The sequence below is a fragment of the Hyla sarda genome, chromosome 7 (genome assembly GCF_029499605.1).
Source record: "Hyla sarda isolate aHylSar1 chromosome 7, aHylSar1.hap1, whole genome shotgun sequence".
NCBI lineage: Eukaryota > Metazoa > Chordata > Amphibia > Anura > Hylidae > Hyla > Hyla sarda.
The window spans coordinates 75,847,254-75,872,073 of record NC_079195.1 but is presented as its reverse complement, the minus strand read 5'-3'; the positions used below and the strand labels follow the sequence as shown (position 1 = coordinate 75,872,073).

General features: G+C 42.4%; 1 protein-coding gene across 4 annotated transcripts in view; it reads right to left on the bottom strand.

Moving 5' to 3' along the window:
* The window catches only part of NEURL1 (neuralized E3 ubiquitin protein ligase 1), a 314,024-nt gene that overhangs the window by 12,423 nt on the left and 276,781 nt on the right, over nt 1–24,820 (bottom strand). For all 4 annotated transcript variants that reach the window (XM_056529693.1, XM_056529696.1, XM_056529694.1 and 1 more), the window contains exon 4: nt 3,343–4,023. In XM_056529693.1, coding sequence (XP_056385668.1) covers nt 3,343–4,023 — 681 coding nt within the window. The remainder of the gene's footprint in view (nt 1–3,342; nt 4,024–24,820) is intronic.

Here is a 24,820-nt window from a genome sequence, read left to right as displayed (position 1 = left end):
TTGGCTGAGCGCAGTATGATTCATCCGACCCCCGCAACCAGGAAGTGGATAGCGGCGTAGACCAGAGACTGGAGCGGAGGAAGGTATGTACAATCTTTATTTTTTACTGCCGGCAGTATGGGTGACAATTTTTATATTCCGGAGTTCTCCGGAGTATGTATATATATATATATAAATATATATATATATATATACACAATTATATTATTATATAATTGTGAGTAATCCCCAAGGCAATTGGTCCACTGAAAATGCATTTAGGACAAACAGATTATATTAGAGATGACTACACAGACAGCATCTGCCATATCCCCAGAATCAATTATTATAGACCGATATACGTGAAAATAGCAACTAGTACCCGTAACAGACCATGACAAGTGTGTTCAGGCTTATCCTAAATCATATTATCCCTGGCTAAAAATATAAATACTGCAGTGCTACAATGCAAATGCCCTTGTTTCTAGGCACCCGGATTTATTTGTGATTTTTTTTTACAAAAGTCGCAAATGTTTAATCAATGACCACTGCAACAATAACTTCTATGTACACACAAATGCAGTGGTTTATAAAAACTGCTCTATGTGAAAAGTTGCAAAAAAAAAAAAAAAAGCAGCACAGCTTGCTGCGCCTTTTTACGGACAATTTTACACACAAAAAAAAGGAGTGTGAATGTTTGTACTCTGGACTGCAAAACTGCTGATTTTTTGTGTCCCCCCCCCCCCCCCCATTTATTGTATGTTCAATAAGGAAGTCAAAAACTACAGTAAAGACACCAACAAAAACATCTGCAGAATTTCAGTCCGGTGTGAAAGCGCCCTTATAGTTTCCATTTCATATAAGAGGAAACCTAAACATTTGTATTGTTCTTGACATTCAATACATGTGTCATAAAAGATATAGGTGCTAGGACAGGTGTAGTACCGGTAACACTAAGGTTGCCCAAGCCTTAGCCCCGTTCTTGTGGCACTGGGTAGCATCATTTTGTCTTTGCAGTAATGGTTGCCCAGTTCTCAGAAATGTCAATGTAAAGTCCAGATCCTTTATCTTTGTTGCTGTCCAGGTGAGTGCTATCACATGCTGTCTCATGTACTGTACATGTCTTTCTTCTACAACATTCCTCAATAAATTCTGTTTATTCGCTGCATGCTCCTGCCTGTGATTTCCATTTCCCTGCTTTTATTTGTGAGTTTTTCAATATTGTAATGATTACACCCTTCATTTTCATCCACTAATGTCTTTAACATCTCCTCTAAATAATATATAAGAAGGAATTATTAAAGTGATGCTACAGCGATCTCACACAATGCTCCATGCTGCTTGTTGTTACTCTGCCCATAGACATCTTATCCCCTATCCAAAGGATAGGGGATAAGATGTTTGATCGCGGGGGTCCCGCCGCTGGGGACCCCCCGCGATCTCTCTGCTGCACCCAGCATTTGTTTAGAGTGTCAAGTGCAGCGCCTGAGACTCGTGATGGCATGGCCCCGCCCATTATTGACATCACAGTCACGCCCCCTCAATGCAAGTCTATGGGAGGGGGCGTGATGTCCCATAAACTTGCATTGAGGGGGAGTGGCTGTGACATCATGAGCGGGTGTGCCCAGGGCGTCACAAGCCTCCGCCCCACATCGACAGTCATCCGGCACAGAGCGAAGTTCGCTCTGTGCACTGGATGTCTGGGGTGCCACAGCCAAGATTGCGGGGGTCCCCAGCGGCAGGCCCCCTGTGATCAGACATCTTATCCCCTATCCTTTGGATAGGGGATAAGATGTCTACGGCAGAGTATCCCTTTAAGTGTCAGGACTTACTGACTTATCTCATACCTAGTCACAAATAGTGGATGCATACAAATGACTGATTTTGCAATATACACCAATAAGCCATAACTTTAAAACCAAATCTAATATGGTGTAGGTTCACCTCAAGGACCACTCAAGGCATGGACCCTGCAAGAACTCTAAAGGTGTCCAGTGGCATCTGGTACCAAGACGTTAGCATTATATTCTGTAACACCTATAAGTTGCAAGGTGGAGTCTTCTTAAATCAGGCTTATTTTTGCAGGACATACCCAAGATGCATCTCAATGTGATTAGAGGCCAGGTGAAAAACCTTTTGTCATGTCCCATTAAACCCTTCTTGAACAATTTTTGCAGTGTGGCACATTTTGCTCTTGAAAGAAGCCACTGCCATTGGGGAATACCATTTCCATGAAGGGTCTGTAACTTATCTATGTGTCACAGTAACATCCACATGAAGGTCGGGACCCAAGGTTTCCCAGCAGAAAATTACCCAGAGCAACACACTGCCTTCTCCATCTTGTCCTCTTCCCATAATGCACCCTGCTGTCCAGAGGCCTAGCTATACGGGGTGCAGAGGTAGCAGTCACCCCAGGTGCCTATGGGTGCCCCAAAGCACTTCTGCCCCATAAGAATCCAGTATTAAAATTGACACATTGGGCCCTGTTGCAGATTTTGCATCAGGGAACAGAAGCTACAATTTACACCTCTGCTTGTGTCATCTGTTCCCCAGGTAAACAACTGCTACACACCCGGCTATCCAAGTGATGTTATGAGAACATGATTTATCAGCGCAGACTGCATCATGATGCTCATGTGCACATTGTAAGCACTTTCAGTAGTAGTGGACAGTGACCATCATGGGGACTTTGACCAGTCTGTGGTTATACAGCCCCATATACAGGACACTGTGATGCCCTATGTGTTTCGACACCATTCACCAGTAGGTGTAGGTACTGACCACTACATATTGGAAACATTTCACAAAACCTGCTATTTCGAGATGCTCTGTACGTTTGCAGTTTTTTCTTGCTTCGAAACATCAATTTCAAGAACTGACTGTTCTCTTGCTGACAGCTTTCTATTACTGACTAAATAAAATATACAACTATGGTGGCCCGCTCTGGCCCCCAGAGGGAACTAACTACATATGTATTAATAGAGCTGATACTGAACTAGACGGGAGCTATGTAAATCTGCCTGCATTAAGATCTCTCATGTGGCAGTTGCCAAACTCATGGCAGGCACTAAAGGCTTCATAGTAGTTGTATGCCCTGCCTCTATGGTAGATAGGACACTGAGTTCCTACTGCTGGAAGCATGGCAAAGAGTTAAAGGGGCTGGTCATAAGCTTCTTTGTGGAAATAACTCCTTTGGAAGCCGGTTTTAAAAGTCCATGTTGCCATTTTTCAAGTATATTAAGTAAAGCCTTGGGATCTTGGGAAGGTCTATATAATTATACTATTATATCAAAATATAACATGTAATACCAAAGAGTTTTATCTGATTTCAGATTTCAAAACTTTAAAAAATAAAACTCTTACCCAATATGCGTATTTGCATGATGGCTCCATGTAGACCAAAGAACATCCACAAAGGCTGAGAACAGTCCACACATACTTGCATTCCAGTACTGACACCATTATGACTCAAATGTAGTTCACCCTCTGCGTTTATCACAAACCCCAAGATGTCCCCACTCTGAAGAGGAACCAGCACTCGACAGACAGCCCAGAATTCCTTTCTGTCGACCAATGACTCTGGATTATATGGAAGGTCACTTGGTCTCAAAGTGCTGGGATCACAAGATGTCACTCCATAAGACAGACTACCGGACCTCGAGGAATTCGATTTGTTTATCTTGACAAAGATGGTTTCATTTATTCTAAGTGATCTATTGGTGAAGACTAAAGTCCTCTCTTCTCGGGCATGCTCCAGCCTGGCCACCGTTTGGTCATCTAAAGTCTTGATATGGGCCCCTCGGAGCTGATGAAACCGGAGATCACTCTCCAACTGTGATGGTAATAGATGGGAATGCTGTGAGTTGAGAGAGTTCTGTGGAATAGGACACATTGCTGTCATAGACTGAAAGTTTTCTTCCTGTAAATTCAGGTCACACAAGCTGACGGACAAGCGGGTATCTTCTGTTTCTCTTCGTAGGGATGGACGGGGGATAGAGGTGAAAGATCTTGGCCGTACACAGTCAGGTGGAATAATCTCGCTCTCTGTGGATTTAAAATAAAAAAATCTGAATTAGCAAAAAGTATTTTTATTTACTATAAATGCATGATTTGTATATTGAATATATTGAACGGCATATCTGTAGAGAAAGTAAAAAAACACATACTGTAATACATATGCTTGATTTTTTTTTAACCTTTATTTTTCTTCAAGTCAACCGACGTATTGTCATGGTTTGCAACTGTGAACATCTTTAAAATGTACCTGTCGTTTGAAAAACTTTTTAATATAATTTAGATAATACCACTATATTTATATTAGTAAAATGCATTGGTTAAAAACATGAGTTTTTTTTATCATGCCATTCCTATGCCTTACTTAGTGTAATAACTAGAAAGAATTTCTATCCCAGGAGCCTATTGTTTTTGGTTACTTATGTTGTTCAAAGGATGACCGTCAGGTCGATGTTGCCTTTTTGGTGTATTCCTTTGATATACTTTCTTTATCACTGAGTATCTCATATATTATATTGTAACAGTTCATCACACTCCCTCTGCAACTGCCACCTTACATGTTTTTCTCATGTAACTATAACGGTGTGTATACTACCTTTTGTACTTGTTTGTTTTCTTGGCATCTTGATGTATGAACTATTTATGATCACTTTTATATTTCAATAAAAAAGAAGTTATACAAAAAATGTGTATACTTTTGGCTGAAAAAATCCTGGCTTGTCCCTACAGTTATTGCCTGTGTTTCTCTGTGCAATGACATATTACATGAAGTGTGGGCGGATAAGTAGGGCTCTGTGCAGGCTCCTGGCTTGTCATTTATCCTGCTGTATGAGCCAGGAGTGTGTCACAGAGCCCTGCTTATCCTCAGTGCACAAAGCCCTGCTTGTCCACACTGAACAGAGCCCTGCTTGTCCTCAGTGTACAGACCCCTGCTTGTCCTCAGTGAACAGAGCCCTGCTTGTCCTCAGTGTACAGATCCCTGCGTGTCCTCACTGCACAGAGCCCTGATTGTCCTCAGTGCACAGAGCCCTGATTGTCCTCAGTGTACAGAGCCCTGCTTGTCCTCAGTGTACAGAGCCCTGCTTGTCCTCAGTGTACAGAACCCTGCTTGTCCTCACTGCATGGAGCCCTGCTTGTCCTCAGTGTACAGAGCCCTGCTTGTCCTCAGTGCGCAGAACCCTGCTTGTCCTCACTGCACAGAGCCCTGATTGTCCTCAGTGTACAGAGCCCTGCTTGTCCTCAGTGTACAGAGCCCTGCTTGTCCTCAGTGTACAGAGCCCTGCGTGTCCTCACTGCACAGAGCCCTGATTGTCCTCAGTGCACAGAGCCCTGATTGTCCTCAGTGTACAGAGCCCTGCTTGTCCTCAGTGTACAGAGCCCTGCTTGTCCTCAGTGTACAGATCCCTGCGTGTCCTCACTGCACAGAGCCCTGATTGTTCTCAGTGCACAGAGCCCTGATTGTCCTTAGTGTACAGAACCCTGCTTGTCCTCACTGCACGGAGCCCTGCTTGTCCTCAGTGTACAGAGCCCTGCTTGTCCTCACTGCACAGAGCCCTGATTGTCCTCAGTGCACAGAGCCCTGATTGTCCTCAGTGTACAGAGCCCTGATTGTCCTCAGTGCACAGAGCCCTGCTTGTCCTCAGTGTACAGAGCCCTGCTTGTCCTCAGTGTAGAGATCCCTGCTTGTCCTCAGTCCACAAGGCCCTGCTTGTCCTCACTGCACAGAGCCCGGCTTGTCCTCACTGCACAGAGCCCTGATTGTCCTCAGTGCACAGAGCCCTGATTGTCCTTAGTGTACAGAGCCCTGCTTGTCCTCAGTGTACAGAGCCCTGCTTGTCCTCAGTGTACAGAGCCCTCTTGTCCTCAGTGTACCGAGTCCTGCTTGTCCCCAGTGTACAGAGCCCTGCTTGTCCTCAGTGTACAGAGCCCTGCTTGTCCTCAGTGTACAGAGCCCTCTTGTCCTCAGTGTACAGAGTCCTGCTTGTCCCCAGTGTACAGAGCCCTGCTTGTTCTCAGTGTACAGAGCCCTGCTTGTCCTCAGTGTACAGAGTCCTGCTTGTCCCCAGTGTACAGAGCCCTGCTTGTCCCCAGTGTACAGAGCCCTGCTTGGCCTCAGTGTACAGAGCCCTGCTTGTCCTCAGTGCACAGAGCCCTGCGGATAGGGGATAAGTGTCTAACATTGCAGTTCTCTGTTAAATTCTAGGGATTGGTATACATCCACTTATTTCTAAAGACACTTGCTCTTTGTATAGCAAGGTTGCCCACCAATATTGTTGACCAGTATTGTATTTCCAGAAATCCAATCATTGTTCTTACTGTAGATTTAAAGTATAGACATTTTTAGGGTAGGGTCTCACGTGCTGTATTTTGCTGCATATTTGCTGCTGCTTATTTTCCTACCCATTGAAGTCGGTAGCAAAATACAAAGCTGATTTAGCTACCCATTGGCTTTAATGAGTAGGACAATAGGCAGCAGCAAATATGCAGCGAAATATGGCACATGTGACCTTACGCTAAAAGTGTAAGCATTATTGGGGAGATTTATCAAAACCTGTGTAGAGGAAGAGAGGTGCAGTTGCAAATACCAACCATTTGGATTGCTTTTTTCATTTTTAAAAAAGCCTGTGAAAAATAAAAGAAGCAATCTGATTCGTTTCTATGGTCAACTTTCCCTCTACACTGGATTTGATAAATCTCCCCTATAAATCCTTTATGGGTGAGTAGTTTGCACAATATTTCATAGATGTGAATACCTATATTGTTTTTAGAAACTTCTTCTATACTACTGATATTTTTACTAAAATGCTGACTGCTTATGAATTTAACAGGGAACATGCAGAGTTACAATATTAACCTTGAAAAGAAAATGGCAGATATTCAACTGAAATTGGAGAATGGAAGCTGGTCTCTTATTACAGGACAATATCCAGATAAGGGCCAGGTATGTTACATGCTCAATTAAATGCCGTTTGTTTAATGTGGAACTGAACATGAGCCTTGCAGCTTGGATATAAGAATGTTCCTAGAATGTAATCTTAAATCTCACAATGTTCTGATTTATTAGTGCCTGGCAGGCTTCTCACTCTGTCCCTGGGATCTCCTCCTCCATTTTCATCTTGAGAACCTCATATTTTTACTGATGACTAAGCAGTGAAGCAACTGTAACATAAACAAAAGTAAAAATGGAGACAGCCCAGATGCTGAACTACAACACCCATCATTGTAGCCGGTTACGCATGTCTAAAGGGGTTGTCTTCTTCTGGACCACACAGATTTAAAGGGGTTGTACTGGACAACCCTTTGTGCTTTTAAAACATGTTTACCTAAGGTAGGAAATGTAGGAACCATGTGTGGCTAGTGCTGAAATAGACAACCTGTGGCTCTGGTAGAACAACTGAATAAGGGTCATAAAGACCCAAAATCCTGACCATTGGTTGTCTTGCTCTTTTAACCTCTTTAATCATGTTTTCTGGATTCACTGGATCTTCTTTACTTGCTGGTAGAACAATAACTTACTCAACTCCTTTCTCCATACTTTAGACACTCTTAGACACAGCTAATTTTCCGCTGCAGCTCAAACTCCCAGCAGGAAACTCGCTGTGAACCCCTGCCAGTGTGAATGTACACTAAAAACACTACACTACACTACACAAAATAAAAAGTAACACACTACATATATACACATACCCCTACACATTCACCCCCCCCCCCCCAATAAAAATGAGAAACGTCTGGTACAGCACTGTTTCCAAAAGGAGCCTCCAGCTGTTGTAAAACAACAACTTCCAGTGTTGCCGGACAGCCATTGACTGTCCAGGCATGCTGGGAGTTTTGCAACAGCTGGAGGCACTCTGTTTGGGAAACACTGCCGTAGGGTAATTTTGGTGTGGGAGGCAAGTGTAATTCTTGCATCCGGGTCCGTCTCTATGCAAATCCCTAATTTAGGCCTCAAATGCGCATGGCGCTCTCTCACTTTGAAGCTCTGTCATATTTCAAGGCAACAGTTTAGGGCCACATTTTACACTAACATACTGGCGTTGCCCCATATTTTTCATTTTATCAAGAAGTAAAAGGAACAAGAGACTCCCAAAATTTGTAACGCGGTTTCTTATGAGTACGGAAATACCCATTATTTGGACGTAAAATGCTCTGCGGGTTCACAACAAGGCTCAGGAGTGAGAGCGCCATGTACATTCGAGGTGTTTTGCACAGGGGTGGCTGATTGTTACAGCGGTTCTGACATAAACACAAAAAAATAAAATAAACACCCACTTGTGAAAAAAAATTTGAGGTAACACCAACATTTTTGTGTTAAAAATCTAATTTTCCATTTTCTTGTCTAACTTCAACACAAAGTCGTCAAACACCTGTGAGGTGTTAAAGGAGTTCTCCACCATAAGGTGATTTTAGTACATACCTGGCTGGCAGTAATGGACATGCTTAGGAAGGATATGCGCTTGTCTTGGGACTAAATGTTGTGAGATTACCATAACACTGTGGCATGCTTTTTGTGACCTGGTATTTTCTGTTTGCTTTTTCTTTTTTTGACTACAAATCCCACAATTCCATTTTCCTCTCTCCCACACATCAGCCACCCCACCCATTGAAACATAAATGAGCTGCATCCATTAAAAAAAACCTTTGGTGCCTACAGCTGTTGCATTAGTTGCAGATTCATCTCTCCCACACCAAGCCAGCGCTCCACCCATTGAAGCAGACAGGTTCCCTGTCATCAGCTGACTAGTGAGTTAGGCCGCATTGCAACCTGGGAAAAATTTTATGTGCTGGTAAAAATAAATATTGGAGTGAAAAATCACAGAAAAATTCTGAGAAAACCGTCACACACAGGTACGGACACTATATTATGAACTACACTAACTTTACAGCGCCTGTAGCATAGTCAAATCCAAAAAATCCCTGGAATACCCCTTTAAGGCTTACTATACCCCTTGTTACTTACCTTGAGGGGTGTAGTTTCCCAAATAGTTTACCATGTGTTTTTTTTTTTTTTTGCTGTTCTGGCACCCTGGGGACTTGCTAAATGCAACATGCCGCCAGCCCCCCACCCCCCCCCCCCCCCCAAAAAAAAAAAAAAAAAACAAAGCAGAAAACATTTCTCTTTCAAAAAGCCAAATTTTGCTCCTTCTCATCTGAGCATTGTAGTTCGCCAGCAGAGTACTTAACGTCCACATATGGGGCGTTTTCTTAATCGGAAGAAATTGGGCTTCAAATTTTGGGGTCCATTTTCCCCTATTACCCCTTGTGAAAAAGAAAAAATTGGGGTAACACCATCATTTTAGTGTTAAAAATCCATTTCTCCATTTTCACGACCAAATTCAACGCAAAGTCATCAAACACCTGTGAGGTGTTAAGGCTCACTATATCCCTTGTTACGTTCCTTGAGGGGTGTAGTTTCCAAAAATAGTATACCATGTGGGGATTTTTGCTATTCTGGCACCATGGGGGCTTCCTAAATGCAGCAATGACAGCAAAATTGGGTTTCAAAAATACCACAGTTTCTCTTTCCCCCTTGAGCCATGTTGTGAGCCCGCAGAGCACTTTATGTCAACTTATGAGGTATTTCCATACTCAAGATAAATTGGGCTACAAATTTTGGGGAGCTTTTTTTCCTTATTCCTTATACCACTTTTAAAAATGAAAACAATGGGGCTACAAGAACATGTTAGTGTAAAAAATGCAGATTTAGATTTTTCTCCTCCACATTACTGCTATTCATGTTAAACACCTAAAGGGTTAATAAACTTTCTGAATGTCATTTTGAATACTTTGAGGGGTGTAGTTTCTACAATGGGGTCATTTATAGGGTATTTCTCACACAATGGCCCCTCAAATCCACTTCAAACTTAACTGATCCCTGAAAAATTCAGATTTTGACATTTGTGAAAATTTAGAAAATTGCTGCTATACTTTGAAGCCCTCTAATGTCTTCAAAAAGTAAAAACATGTCAACTTTCTGATGTCAACATAAAGTAGACATGTTGTATTTGTGAATCAATATAAAATTTATTTGGAATGTCTATTTTCCTTACACGCAGAGAGTTTCAAATTTAGAAAAATTTAAAATTTTCTAAATTTTCATGACATTTTGGGATTTTTCACCAAGAAAGGATGCAAGTAACAACAAAAATGTATCACTACTTTCACTCGGAAACATATGTCCCCCAAGCCCTACAGCACGCCCGGTTTCTGGTGCTCCCTCTACCTAAACAGCCCATTTTTCACAAATAGCCACCATGCCTCATTGCTTTGCCATGTTGTTCTGAAGCCCTCCTGACCCGCTGGGTAAGTCTAACAACCTCTTTCTTACGAACCTAGTAGTCTTCCTTGTTCCCATTCCCTTCTGTCCCTTTGGAACCCCTTCCTGTCTCTTCTTCCTCCTTCTTTCTGTCCTCATCTCCTCTTCTTCCCATATGTTGCTTACACCAACCACATTGTTGTTGATTGTACCTACCCTGATCACATAGAAGCTTGGACCATGTACCTTGAGTTGACTAGTTGATGTTTGAATTGTCATGTCTTTAACTATTCACTTTAATGTATTCAACATCCTGTCTTGTTACTGAATACCTGAATTTATATAGTGATGGTACGCATCATATGTGTGTACCCTATCGACAACCGCGTTTCCTACGATGCCTGTTTATTGATGGTGTTTTTGTAATTTACTTGAACTTTGTACTTTTAATAAAACGTTAATGTAAAAAAAAAAAAAAATGTATCACTACGTTAAAGTAGAATATGTCACCCAAAAAAATATTAAAATGACAGTGGTCAGAATAGCAAACATGTCCTTAAGGTGAAAAAGGGATGAGTCCTTAAGGGGTTAAGTGGTCACAGTCTTTTCCACCCTCTCTCTTTTGTAGTCCCTTCTGTCGTAATGCTATTTAGAACATTGTATTCACTCACGCAAGAGAATATCGAATATTTCTGAATTTCCTAAAATGAAATAATGATAACTATATGTCACACATTTAGACCTCGGTCTGTAATCTATCAGAGATCTGCATCTGTTCCTGCAATGGTTGGCTATAACAGTTGGCTATAATAGATACCGACTGGCAGTGAAATGTCTTGTTAATTTGTTTACTTGCTAGAATGAGTGCAAACTGTAGTCATAGTGGCTATAAAAAGCTCTCAGTCGGGGGCTATTTAACTCCATTTAATCATGCACCGTCTTCAAAGCTGAATAAAGAGGCTATTTATTACATGGAGATCCATGGAGCTATATTACTCTGAACTGCTTCTATTATTATCCATGAAATGTCAGACACCACGCTACAGAAAGACCAGCACCAGAAATAAGATGCAGCCTTTCAGTGTTTATCCTCTCACTAGGAGAAAGGTACTTCATTGCTTGGACAATGGGAAAAAGGTCATTTGGACAATCCATCAAAGCGGCCTGATTTATAAAAGATCTGAGATACCTTCATATATTATTTATGGACACTAAGAATAGCCACCTCGGTCTATACATGTTTCTTATATGATTTACATGGTCGATCTTCGAATAAGAATTTGAATATTTTCAAATTAACTATTTCCCTCACTATTACACTCAGCTTCCGGATTTAAGTGGTTGTCCATTTTGCACACCTTGTATATTTGGGGGGGGGGGGGGGTGGAGGGGGATAATCTCCTCTAAAATAAGCTCTAAGCTCAACAGAGTGATCAACTGTGATCCATAGTGCAACCACAGGGACTTCTCGGTCTTTTGACTAAGCTAAAGTGTATTATCTGTTCTTATCAGTTCTTATGAGTGGATCAGGCACCACTGAAGTGGGACTGGTGGGGATGGGTGCTGCATGGAGGGGGCAAGTGTACCGAGGCGTTCTGGAATTGATTTCGGCGGAATCAGCTCAATGGCCGCCCTGATGTGACCTGTTCACTACGGGTCTTGCCATGAGGCTGGGAAAGTCTAGAGCCAAGATACTTTTGAGCCTCAGGAGTGGTGACCGTGAGGTGCCAAAACTCATGGTTTGTCCGGGCAATATATCTGCACTCATCCAATTATTTATTTTTATCAGTTTGTCACTGTGCCACTATACATGTTTGTGTGTGTCCACAGGATTTGTCAGGGTGCGGTAGCCCTTCTGGGTGTCCCTCCGGGCGGTCTAGGGGAGGTGTGTGCGGCCATCAGATTCCTCACCTCCCAGCAACCCCGGTCATCTTGGCTTCAGCCGAGATGCCATCAGTATACGGCTCCTTGGCTGATACCTTTGTTAACGCCTAGGTTGATGCCAGGTGCATTTGTGGTCCCTTAGTAGCTTCGGCGAAAAGGGACATCGAAACTGGACCCTTGCAGGTGCCTTTTGGCCCAGAGGTGAGGAGTAGGTTTGTTGCGGGGCCTCTCTCCTGTTGGAGAAAGGCTTTGAGATAGACCACATCCTTTGTGCACGTTGTTTTTGTGTGACACATTTGCACTTTTTCTTGGGTGAGTGCACGTGCTTCGGCCACCACAGAGGGAAAAAAAAGTATTACGCGTGTGTCAACTGAATGGGCTGTCCATGTAATGCATGTTTATGTACTGTTTGTATTCATCATTACTTTCTAGGTTTAGTGGTCCATAACCCCTTAATGACGCAGGACATAAATGTACTTCCTGGTGCGGTGGTACTTAACACACCAGGATGTATTTTTATGTCCTGTACATGACCGCGCGCATCGGAGCGATGCTCGGGTAATGCTTGGCCACTCTCGGCTGCTGATAGCAGCCAGGGAACCGCCAGTAATGGGCGACATCCGCGATTGCGCAGATGTCCACCATTAACCCCTCAGATGTCGTGATCGATACAGATCACAGCATCTGCAGCAGTGCTGTCACTAAAATGGGTGATCGGATCGCTCACAGCGCTGCCACGGGGATCCGATTATTAATAATGGCGAACGAAGGTCTCTTCACCTGCCTCTGTCAGTCTCCCGGCATCTTCTGCTTTGGTCTGAGATCGAGCAGACCAGAGCAGTAGATAGCCTATAATACTGACCAGTGCTGTGGCGAAACATGTAGAGGCGGCAATAGTGTATATTTTAAGCGATACCAGAAGGATCATAGATTTAGTAGCCACTGCAGGGCTATGTGATTATCCAGTGGAGATTGATCTCCCAATACGAGCTACACTCATACAAGATCTTTTGGCTATCAGTTTTAAACATTTGTTGTTGGGATTACATATATATTTTAATAAAAAGAAGTAAAAGTTACGTTTTAGGGGTAAGAAATAGGGGTTTCACACCCCGGGCTTAGGCCTTGAGGTTTAGTAATCAATTGTTTATTTGGCCCCTTACTACCCTTGGGTAGTTTGTTCAGTTAAAATGCCCTATGCATAGCACTGAACAGTAGTGTATTAGCAATCAAATGATTGCTATAAATAATCCCCTATGGTGACTATTAAAGAGTAAAAATAAAATAAAAATGAATAAAAAAAAGTGAAAAAAATATGAAAAATCCCCTCCCTCAATAAAAATGTAAACTGTCCCTTTTTCCCCATTTTACCCCCAAAAAGTGTAAACATTTTTTTTTTTATAAACATATTTGGTATCGCCACATGCGTAAATATCCAAACTATTAAAATATAATGTTAATGATTCTGTACGGTGAACGGCGTAAAAAAAACCCATTTATAACATTTTATTAAAAAAATTGATTAAAAATGTATTAAAAGTTTTACATATGCAAATGTGGTACAATAAAAATTACAGATCATGGTGCAAAAAAAGAGCCCTCATACCGCCGCTTATACAGAAAAATAAAAAAGTTATAACCCTTAAGGGGTTAAAGGCAGTAGGGGTTATTAACTATTGCGTTTGGGAAGGTTTTGTTACTTGGTTTGGCGGCTGAATTTTGGTGCATTTACATGCGCCAGATTTTACACCCAAAAAATGCAATCATCTGACCTACTCTCCACTTTTTGGGGGGAAATCCAAAAAGGGGTATGTCTACCAGGGGAAAAGGGCGTGACCTTGACTAAAGGGTTGTATCTCGGACATATTGTCTAAGGTTCCCACATAAAATGTGGTGGATTTGAGCTCTGGAAAACCTGACATCTATGAACAGTTGTAAAAAAAAAAAAAGCAAAATGTTAAGAGAAGCAAAATGTAGGGAAAAATTTGTAAATACAGTGGAAAAATATCTGACGGGAAAAGCCACAAAGAAAACTCCACTCCACTCTAAGTAAATCAAACCCAGTGATTTCCAACTATGGTGCATCCAGCTGTTGCAAAATTATAACTCCTAGCATGGGAGGAGGCACCCTGGTTGGGAAACACAGATTTAAAGGGGTATTCCAGGAAAAAACTTTTTTTCTATATCAACTGGCTCCGGAAAGTTAAACAGATTTGTAAATTACTTCTATTAAAAAAAATCTTAATCCTTTCAGTACTTATGAGCTTCTGAAGTTAAGGTTGTTCTTTTCTGTCTAAGTGCTCTCTGATGACACGTGTCTCAGGAAACGCCCAGTTTAGAAGAGGTTTGCTATGGGGATTTGCTTCTAAACTGGGTGTTTTCCGAGACACGGGTCATCAGAGAGCACTTAGACAGATAAGAACAACCTTAACTTCAGAAGCTCACAAGTACTGAAAGGATTAATCTTTTTTAATAGAAGTAATTTACAAATCTGTTTAACTTTCTGGAGCCAGTTGATATATAAAAAAAAAGTTTTTTTCCTGGATAACCCCTTTAACCTGTTAAGGACATAGGACGTTCTCTAACGTCCCCGCTACCTGGGCTTTAATGCCCAAGGACGTTAGAGAACGTCCTGTTGTATTTCCGGTCTCTGCCGCTCGCCGGGCAGAGATCGGAACGGCATGTCTGCTGAAATCTTTCAGCAGGCATGCCGTGCAAATGCCGAGGGGGGTCCCGGGACCCCCGCATGTCGGCGATCGCCGGAGATCGCTTGCGAAATAACGCAAGCGATCTTCAGCGATTCAGGTCATTCGGGTCACTTGTGACCTGATGACCTGGAAATAAATGGTGATCGGCGGTGTACAATTACACCGCCAATCACCTACCGTTGCTGGGGAGCAGTGACAATACTGTCACCGCCCCAGCAACGCTGCTATTGGCTGGCGATCGTCCAGCCAATAGCAGAGCGGCAGAGGAGGGGTTAACGGCTCCTTCCCGCTGCTGGACCCGCTGTTTTGGTTCAGTCAGTGGGTGCAGCAGCAGGAAGAGGACCGTTGATCCCCCCTCAGAGCTCCGGAGCCCCCTCAGGAGCCTTAGAATAGGGTGAGATCATTTTAGGGACAGGTAGGAGTATAAATAGTTAAAAAGTTAAATAAAAGTTAAAAAAAGTAAAAAAAAAAGTACCCCCCCTCCCCCCCTGACCCCCTAATAGGTCCCCCAGGGTCCTATTAGGGTCTGATCCCTGACCCCTGGTCCTATTAGGGGTTCAGGGAGCTGCGTGTGCCACCCCTTTTTTTTTTTCGGCGCAGCTTTTTTTATTTTTATTTTTTTATTTAAAAAAAAAAATCCCCCCCCTGACCCCCTAATAGGTCCCCCAGGGTCCTATTAGCTTCTGATCCGTTACCCAGGGTCCTATTAGGGGTTCAGGGAGCTGCGTTTGCCACCCCTTTTTTTTTTTTTTTGGCCACAGCTTTTTTTTTCTCTTTCTAATACTTTTCTACACTTTGTACACCAAGCACCACACACTACATACTTCCCCCCCACCGTACAATAAAGGCGATGGCCCGCCGGGCATTTTCGGCAGTGGAGGCTTACGCTTTTTTAGCCTCAGACTCCGAATCTGCCAGTGAGGACGATGAAGATCCAACATTTTTGTGTTCTTCATCGCCCTCCTCATCATCTAGTAGTGATGATGAGTCCCCTGTACGGCGGCGGAGACGCCGCCAGGCGAGGCCACGCACCCCCCATGAGAGTGACCCAGTGGCCGACACTAGTACGGGTGGCAATGCCGCTCGTAATAGGAGTCCGGCCCCCCAGACAAGTGCACCGGAGCCCCCTTCCGATGACCCTGTCTGGAGCCCCCCAGAGGATTATCAGCCACGGGTTCCTGAGTTTGTTGGCGACTCAGGAATTCGGATTGACACGGCTGGGTTCACTGATCTGGACTTTTTAAAGTTTTTTTTCAGTGACAGCCTGGTCAATCTAATGGTGGAGCAAACGAACTTGTACGCCCAGCAGTTCATTGCCCACCACCCCAATTCGTTTTTGGCCAGGCCCAATGAATGGCGCGCCATTGATGCAGCGGAAATGAGGACATTTTGGGGCCTCACGCTGCATATGGGCCTGGTCAAAAAACCAAGTGCTCGTCATTACTGGAGCGGGGACGTCCTCTACCAGACCCCGCTTTACAGTATGGCGATGACACGGAACCGGTATGAGGCCATTCGGAAATGCCTGCATTATGCAGATAATGAGGCATGTCCGCCCCAAGGTGATCCCGCCCATGACCGGCTTTACAAAGTGAGGCCGGTCATCGATCACTTTGGGGCCAAATTTTTGGAGGCCTATGTACCGCTCAGGGACCTCTCGGTAGATGAGTCTCTCATCAGTTTTAAGGGGAGACTCATCTTCCGCCAGTATATTCCCTCGAAGCGGGCGCGATATGGCGTGAAGCTCTATAAACTTTGCGAGAGTACCTCCGGGTACACTCTCAAGTTTAGAGTGTATGAGGGACGAGATTCCCGTATTGAACCCCCAGATTGTTCCCCCACTCTGGGTGTTAGCGGGAAAATCGTTTGGGACCTTATGTACCCATTGCTGGATAAGGGTTACCACGTGTACGTGGACAACTTTTATACCAGCATCCCTCTCTTCACATCCCTTTCCGCCAGATCGACGTCCGCTTGTGGGACCGTGCGGAAAAACCAGAGAGGCCTCCCTCTAAATTTGGTCAAGACGCCTATTCCCAAGGGTGAGTCCCGTGCCCTCACCCATGATAACCTGTTGTTGGTGAAGTATAAGGATAAGAGGGATGTCCTTATACTCACCACTATTCATGGGAACGGCAGCACCCCTGTCCCTGTGCGAGGTACCGTGGGACCGGTCCTCAAGCCCGATTGTATTCTGGACTACAATCGGTATATGGGGGGAGTTGATCTCTCAGATCAAGTCCTCAAGCCATACAACGCCATGCGGAAAACACGGGCATGGTACAAAAAAGTTGCGGTCTACATGGTACAGGTTGCCATGTACAACGCTTTTGTACTATCCCAGTACGCTGGCAACACAGGGACATTCCTTCAGTACCAAGAAGAAGTCCTAAGGTTCCTGATCTTTGCTGACCGGGAAAGATCAGGCCGGACTTCCCAAGGGTCTGGAGTTATAGGCGCCAGGATCGTCCCAGGCCAACACTTTCCAGGTGAGGTCCCCCCCCCCCCAGTGGAAAGAAGGGACGATCCCAGAAAAAATGCAGAGTGTGTTACAGGAAGGGGAGACGGAGGGACACCACCATTCAGTGTGACACTTGCCCAGATAATCCGGGCCTCTGCATAGGCTGCTTCAGGGAGTATCATACTTCCATGGAGCCCTAAATTTTCCCTTTTCAGTTTAATTTTCCATAATTTGACCAATGTACCAAGTCCAGAGTACATTCCAAAATTTTACCCCCATAAATCACTAAATTGCCCAAAAAAAACTGAAAAAAAAAAAAACCTGATAAGACCTCTGGGGGTGTTTTTTCAAAAATGGGTCATAGGTCACTGAGTCACTATCATCGGGGACTTTTTATGTTGCCTCAAATGCGCAGCGCTCTCTCTCCACCTGAGCGGGTGCGCATTTGAGGCAACAGGTTAGGGACGGCCTCACACCTCACATTCCCAGAATGATTACTCAGAGCATAGGGTTTGGGGCGGGCATATTTTTTTTAGTTTTGGCTGTGCTCTGGGTCATCATTCTGGGAACATATCATATTTTATTATTATATTATTTTCTGGCCCACTGTACCCCATATTACGGGCTACTGTACCTCACCTGTCTACCCCAGTTATGGCCTGTTGTCCCCCATAGTGTTCCCCTATTTTAGGGCTCAGTGCTCCCCACCCATTAACGCTCCTTGAGGGGGGGTCCCACATCCTGGCTGCTATAATAAGCTCAAGGCCCCTGACTGACCTCCTACTCCAAGACCTGGTGTGCACCAGCGGAGCGAAAATCATCAAAAATTAAGGTATGTCCTTACTCCAAAGAAATGTATTTACAAATTTTGGGGGGTATTTTCTGCTATTAACCCTTGTAAAAATGTAAAATTTGGGGGGAAGCACATTTTAGTTTTTTTTTACATATGCAAAAGTTGTAAAACCCCTGTGGGGTATTAAGGCTCACTTTACCCCTTTTTACATTCCTCAAGGAGTCTAGTTTCCAAAATGGTATGACATGTGGGGGGTATTTTGCTGTCCTGGCACCATAGGGGCTTCCTAAATGCGACATGTCCCCCCCATTTCAGCAAAGTTTGCAAATGTGACTCCTTCTCTTCTGAGCATTGTAGTTCGTCCGTAGTGCACTTGACGCCCACTTATAGGGTACCTACATACTCAGAAGAGATGGGGTTACAAATTTTGGGGGGTCTTTTCTACTATTAACCCTTGCAAAAATGGGAAATTTGTGGGGAAACCCACATTTTAGTGGAAAAAAAAATATATTTTTTATATATGCAAAAGTCGTGAAATCCCTGTGGGGTATTAAGGTTCACTTTACCCCTTGTTACGTTCCCCGAGGGGTCTAGTTTCCAAAATGGTATGCCATGTGTTTTTTTTTTTGCTGTTCTGGCACCATAGGGGCTTCCTAAATGCGGCATGCCCCCAGAGCAAAATTTGCTTCCAAAAAGCCAAATGTGACTACTCCTCTTCTGAGACCTGTAGTGCGCCAGCAGAGCACTTTTCACCCCCATATGGGGTGTTTTCTGAATCGGGAGAAATTGGGCTTCACATTTTGGGGGGTATTTTCTGCTTTAACCCTTTGTAAAAATGTAAAATTTTTGCAAAAACAAGCATTTTAGGTAAAAATTTTTAGTTTTTTTTTACATATGCAAAAGTTGTGAAAACCCTGTGGGGTATTAAGGTTCACTTTACCCCTTGTTATGTTCCCCAAGGGGTCTAGTTTCCAAAATGGTATGCCATGTGGGTTTTTTTTGCTTTTCTGGCACAATAGGGGCTTCCTAAATGAAGCATGCCCCCAGAGCAAAATTTGCTTCCAAAAAGCCAAATGTGACTACTCCTCTTCTGAGACCTGTAGTGCGCCAGCAGAGCACTTTTCACCCCCATATGGGGTGTTTTCTGAATCGGGAGAAATTGGGCTTCAAATTTTGGGGGGTATTTTCTGCTTTAACCCTTTGTAAAAATGTAAAATTTTTGCAAAAACAAGCATTTTAGGTAAAATTTTTTAGGTTTTTTTTTACATATGCAAAAGTTGTGAAAACCCTGTGGGGTATTAAGGTTCACTTTACCCCTTGTTATGTTCCCCAAGGGGTCTAGTTTCAAAAATATAATGCCATGTGGTTTTTTTTTGCTTTTCTGGCACAATAGGGGCTTCCTAAATGAAGCATGACCCCAGAGCAAAATTTGCTTCCAAAAAGCCAAATGTGACTACTCCTCTTCTGAGACCTGTAGTGCGCCAGCAGAGCACTTTTCACCCCCATATGGGGTGTTTTCTGAATCGGGAGAAATTGGGCTTCAAATTTTGGGGGGTATTTTCTGCTTTAACCCTTTGTAAAAATGTAAAATTTTTGCAAAAACAAGCATTTTAGGTAACATTTTTTAGTTTTGTTTTACATATGCAAAAGTTGTGAAAACCCTGTGGGGTATTAAGGTTCACTTTACCCCTTGTTATGTTCCCCAAGGGGTCTAGTTTCCAAAATGGTATGCCATGTGGGTTTTTTTTTCTTTTCTGGCACAATAGGGGCTTCCTAAATGAAGCATTCCCCCAGAGCAAAATTTGCTTCCAAAAAGCCAAATGTGACTACTCCTCTTCTGAGACCTGTAGTGCGCCAGCAGAGCACTTTTCACCCCCATATGGGGTGTTTTCTGAATCGGGAGAAATTGGGCTTCAAATTTTGGGGGGTATTTTCTGCTTTAACCCTTTGTAAAAATGTAAAATTTTTGCAAAAACAAGCATTTTAGGTAAAATTTTTTAGTTTTTTTTTACATATGCAAAAGTTGTGAAAACCCTGTGGGGTATTAAGGTTCACTTTACCCCTTGTTATGTTCCCCAAGGGGTCTAGTTTCAAAAATATAATGCCATGTGGTTTTTTTTTGCTTTTCTGGCACAATAGGGGCTTCCTAAATGAAGCATGACCCCAGAGCAAAATTTGCTTCCAAAAAGCCAAATGTGACTACTCCTCTTCTGAGACCTGTAGTGCGCCAGCAGAGCACTTTTCACCCCCATATGGGGTGTTTTCTGAATCAGGAGAAATTGGGCTTCAAATTTTGGGGGGTATTTTCTGCTTTAACCCTTTGTAAAAATGTTACATTTTTGCAAAAACAAGCATTTTAGGTACATTTTTTTATTTTTTTTTACATATGCAAAAGTCGTGAAACCCCTGTGGGGTATTAAGGTTCACTTTACCCCTTGTTACGTTCCCCAAGGGGTCTAGTTTCCAAAATATAATGCCATGTGGTTTTTTTTTGCTGTCCTGGCACCCTAGGGGCTTCCTAAAGGTAACATGCCCCCCAAAAACCATTTCAGAAAAATGTTCTCTCCAAAATCCCCTTGTCGCTCCTTTCCTTCTGAGCCCTCTACTGCGCCCGCCGAACACTTTACATAGACATATGAGGTATGTGCTTACTCGAAAGAAATTGGGCTACAAAAACCAGTAAAAATTTTCTCCTTTTACCCCTTGCAAAAATTCTAAAATTGGGTCTGCAAGAAAATGCGAGTGTAAAAAATGAAGATTTTAAATTTTCTCCTTCACTTTACTGCTATTCCTGTGAAACACCTAAAGGGTTAAAACACTTACTGAATGTCATTTTGAATACTTTGGGGGGTGTAGTTTTTATAATGGGGTCATTTGTGGGGTATTTCTAATATGAAGACCCTTCAAATCCACTTCAAAACTGAACTGGTCACTGAAAAAAAGTGAGTTTGAAAATTTTGTGAAAAATTTGAAAATTGCTGCTGAACTTTGAAGCCCTCTGGTGTCTTCCAAAAGTAAAAACACGTCAATTTTATGATGCAAACATAAAGTAGACATATTGTATATGTGATCCAAATTTTTTTTTATTTTGAATATCCATTTTCCTTACAAGCAGAGAGCTTCAAAGTTAGAAAAATGCAAAATTTTCATTTTTTTCATCAAATTTTGGGATTTTTCACCATGAAAGGATGCAAGTTACCGTAAAATTTTACCACTAAGTTAAAGTAGAATATGTCACGAAAAAACAATCTCAGAATCAGAATGATAACTAAAACCATTCCAGAGTTATTAATGTTTAAAGTGACAGTGGTCAGAATTGCAAAAAACGCTCCGGTCCTAAGGTGTAAAATGGCCCGGTCCTTAAGGGGTTAAGGAAATGATTCCCATGATAAGAAGAAATGCCGAAATACTAGCTAATATCCCATAATACTGTGATACCATTCATAGACTTTTAAGAATGCTTTAGGCTTTTTCTAGACCTTACATTTTTAATATTACAAAAAAATATATATATAATTGAATGGATGTATTGTTTTCTGTGTGTCTGTAGTATGTCATGACTGTGACAGCCATGTGCGTGTCCACTTTTTGATCCTTTTTATATCATTTTTACTACATCTGATAAGCCAAAATAGTCATTAAACATCAAGAAGACTTTTTTTTTTTTACAGGAAAACCATTAGAAAATAAAACGTGTGTCTCTGCAGATAATCCTGGCAATACAAATTATTTTCTGTTCATTGGAAACATCTGTTCTCCTCGCCAGTGTCCACACATACAGAGAGAAGGCAATGCTTTAAATGAGGAGACAAAGGCTCTGCAGCTGGGGGTTAGGCCAGGAAGATAAAATGTACCTTTTGTTGGCATTTAAGTGGTTTCTAAGAGACAGGCTCCCACCACCTTTGTCACTAACAAACACGTAAGGACGGCTGTTTCCATGGCTATGCACGCACATGATGAGATTGAGATTTTTTTTATCCCTCCCATCCGCCGCTCTAAATTTTCCACTGTCGTTCTGGGGAGCCATGTGCTTGGTCTGCGTGAATGGACTCTCTAATACCAGCGCTGGCAGCATCTGCTGTCCCCGAGATCACAGGTGCAAACTGGATTTGAAAGACTGTTTACCTAGTAATCCTGTGTTTTGATGTTTTTGCCACAACATGAGTGATATTTCATATCAAAACACACAATGGCACACGCCCATGATATTTATGTGGCACAAAAAAAAAATTAATAATAATAACCCAAAAAAAAAAAACACATCCGGGGCCATTCATACAGTGGTGCATGAAATAAGGGATTATAAATGACAGCCATAAAATGCTGTGTATGACATTTGATTTTTTTTTGTTTTATTCTTATTTTGCATCTGAAATCATGTTTTGAAAGAAATAAATATATATATATATATATAAAAAAAGAGATGGTGACATCCTTTTACAGCATTGATTCCCAATTAGGTATCCGACAACCAGTTCAGGGGTTTCTTAGGCTGGGTTCACATATGTGAGGCATCGGCACAATTTCCGGACAATAAAATGAAGCTTGCTGCATTCCCCTGTCCACTGTGTAGAAACAATGGATGCCAGATGCAATACAACTGATGACAACTTTGTGGCATCAGTTGCATCTAAATTTAGGCTGAGTTCACCTATGCCCGATACCGGACATATGTGAACCCAGCCTTAGAAAGAACATGACCTATCTATTTTACAGTAGGGAGAGATTTAAATGGGCACTGAAAGAATCAGAAACTTTTTATATGTTGTACATCTTTGCTAAATATTAAGCTTTCTAATATATGTCATAAAAAAATGTTTTCTCCTTTCTAAAGAAAGCATGGCTTATAAAGAAAGGACCTTCAGGGGTCCCCATATCATTCGAAACATAATAATGTTCGGCTGCAGCACAGGCTGGGACAAAGTTCAGTAGGTGAGGATAGGACTAGCACACTTCTGTGCTCACTCCTGTCCAATCAGACTGCAACATGAAAACAAAGAGGAGGGTGTACCGAGCAGCCTGCAGGGATTGGATGAAGAGATCCGGCACAGCAGACTCAGGGAGGAAGTGAATGCATGGTGAGTGAGGGCGGGCATATTGCTTGCCCTGGACATGTGATCTGAAATTGTAGACTAAAACTTAACCTTTAATAGGTACGACTAAAACTGTCCTCAAAAACCTGGACAGAAAAACACTATATTTAGATCAGCAATAGGGTATTGGCCCCGCAGGCAGTCAGTATACTTTGAATAGTTAGCAAGTGAGTTTATTGTAGGGTGGTGATAGTACAACAGGGAATAGGTTCCTGTGCGGGACCGTCCTTCTTAGGACGCCCACCCCGCCTAGGGGTAGGTTATCTAGGGGTAGCATAGTGTATAATAGGCTCCCTTCCAACCCCCTCCTGTTGTCCCACCCTGAGACCCCTCCCGAACCATGGGGAAAGGGACAGAATCAGCTAGGCTGGTACTATATGGTTCTAAATACATCTAATTATCTGAGCGCAGCGACTGAGCTGTCTTTTTGAATTTTTGAATTTGGAGCAGAACCTCCATTTAATTCTTCATCATTGCACGTGTGGTGTTTTTCTGTTCAGGTTTTTGAGGACAGTTTTAGTCTACAATTTCAGATCATATACTTGTTGGTAGACCAATATATCCTGATTATTTTGTTGACCTGGACATGTCCCATCAATGTCCGAATGAGTGACGTCAGAATGAGTGAGCAGTAATACAGAGGGATTTGTGAACCAAATACAGAAGCTAGACACATAACAAAGACATGTGAAGCATCTGCATGACCTAGTGAATAACATATAAAAGCATCATTTTTATTTTCCTGTAATATGGCCGGTATGCTTTTTGTCTACCTTAAGGGGGTTATCCAGGAATAGAAAACCACAGCTAATTTCTTTCAAAAGCAGCTCCGCGTCTGTCTCCAGGTTGGGTGCGGTTTTACAACTTGGCTCCTTTCACTTCAATGGAACTGAGCTGCAGAACCACCCCCAACCTGGAGACAGACTGGGAGCAGTTTTTGATAGAAAGTAGCTCTGTTTTTCTATTCCTGGATAACCCCAGACAACATTTTTTTTGTTTCTACACCATGCTTCTTTAAGATAAGAACAGGGATTATTCTTATTATTTATTTTTATAGTGCCTTTGGGATCAGAGCATCATACATATGATAAAGAGTTAACATACATACCATGAACATAACACAGAGTAAATGACAGACTCATATAGAAGGCCCTGCCTTCTCTTGATGTAATTTTTTTTTAAATAATGTATCTTTGTATCTTTCTCCCTATTTCTATGTACTTTTTTTTACTGGATTATATGTTGTTTAGTGTAAATTATAGAGAACCTGTCATGTTGAAGTGCTGTCCATTCTGCGTTCAACATGTTATAGAGCAGGGAGAGCTAAGCAGATTGATATATAGCTTATGGGAAAAGTTCCAGTATGACATGTTATTTATTTATTATTGTTAATCACTTTGGGCAGTGCTGCTTGAACACTAAACTGGACCACCCACTTGACAACTTAGCCCAAACGAGCAGAGATTTACTTTATTAAATGACAAGTTATTCTGAAACTAACCACAAAACTATATATCAATGTACTCAGCTCCTCCAGCTCTATGACATACTGAAAGCAGATTGGACTGTATTTTCAATGTGACAGGTTCCCTTTAAATCTATAAAAAGTTATTATGCACAATCAACACTAAA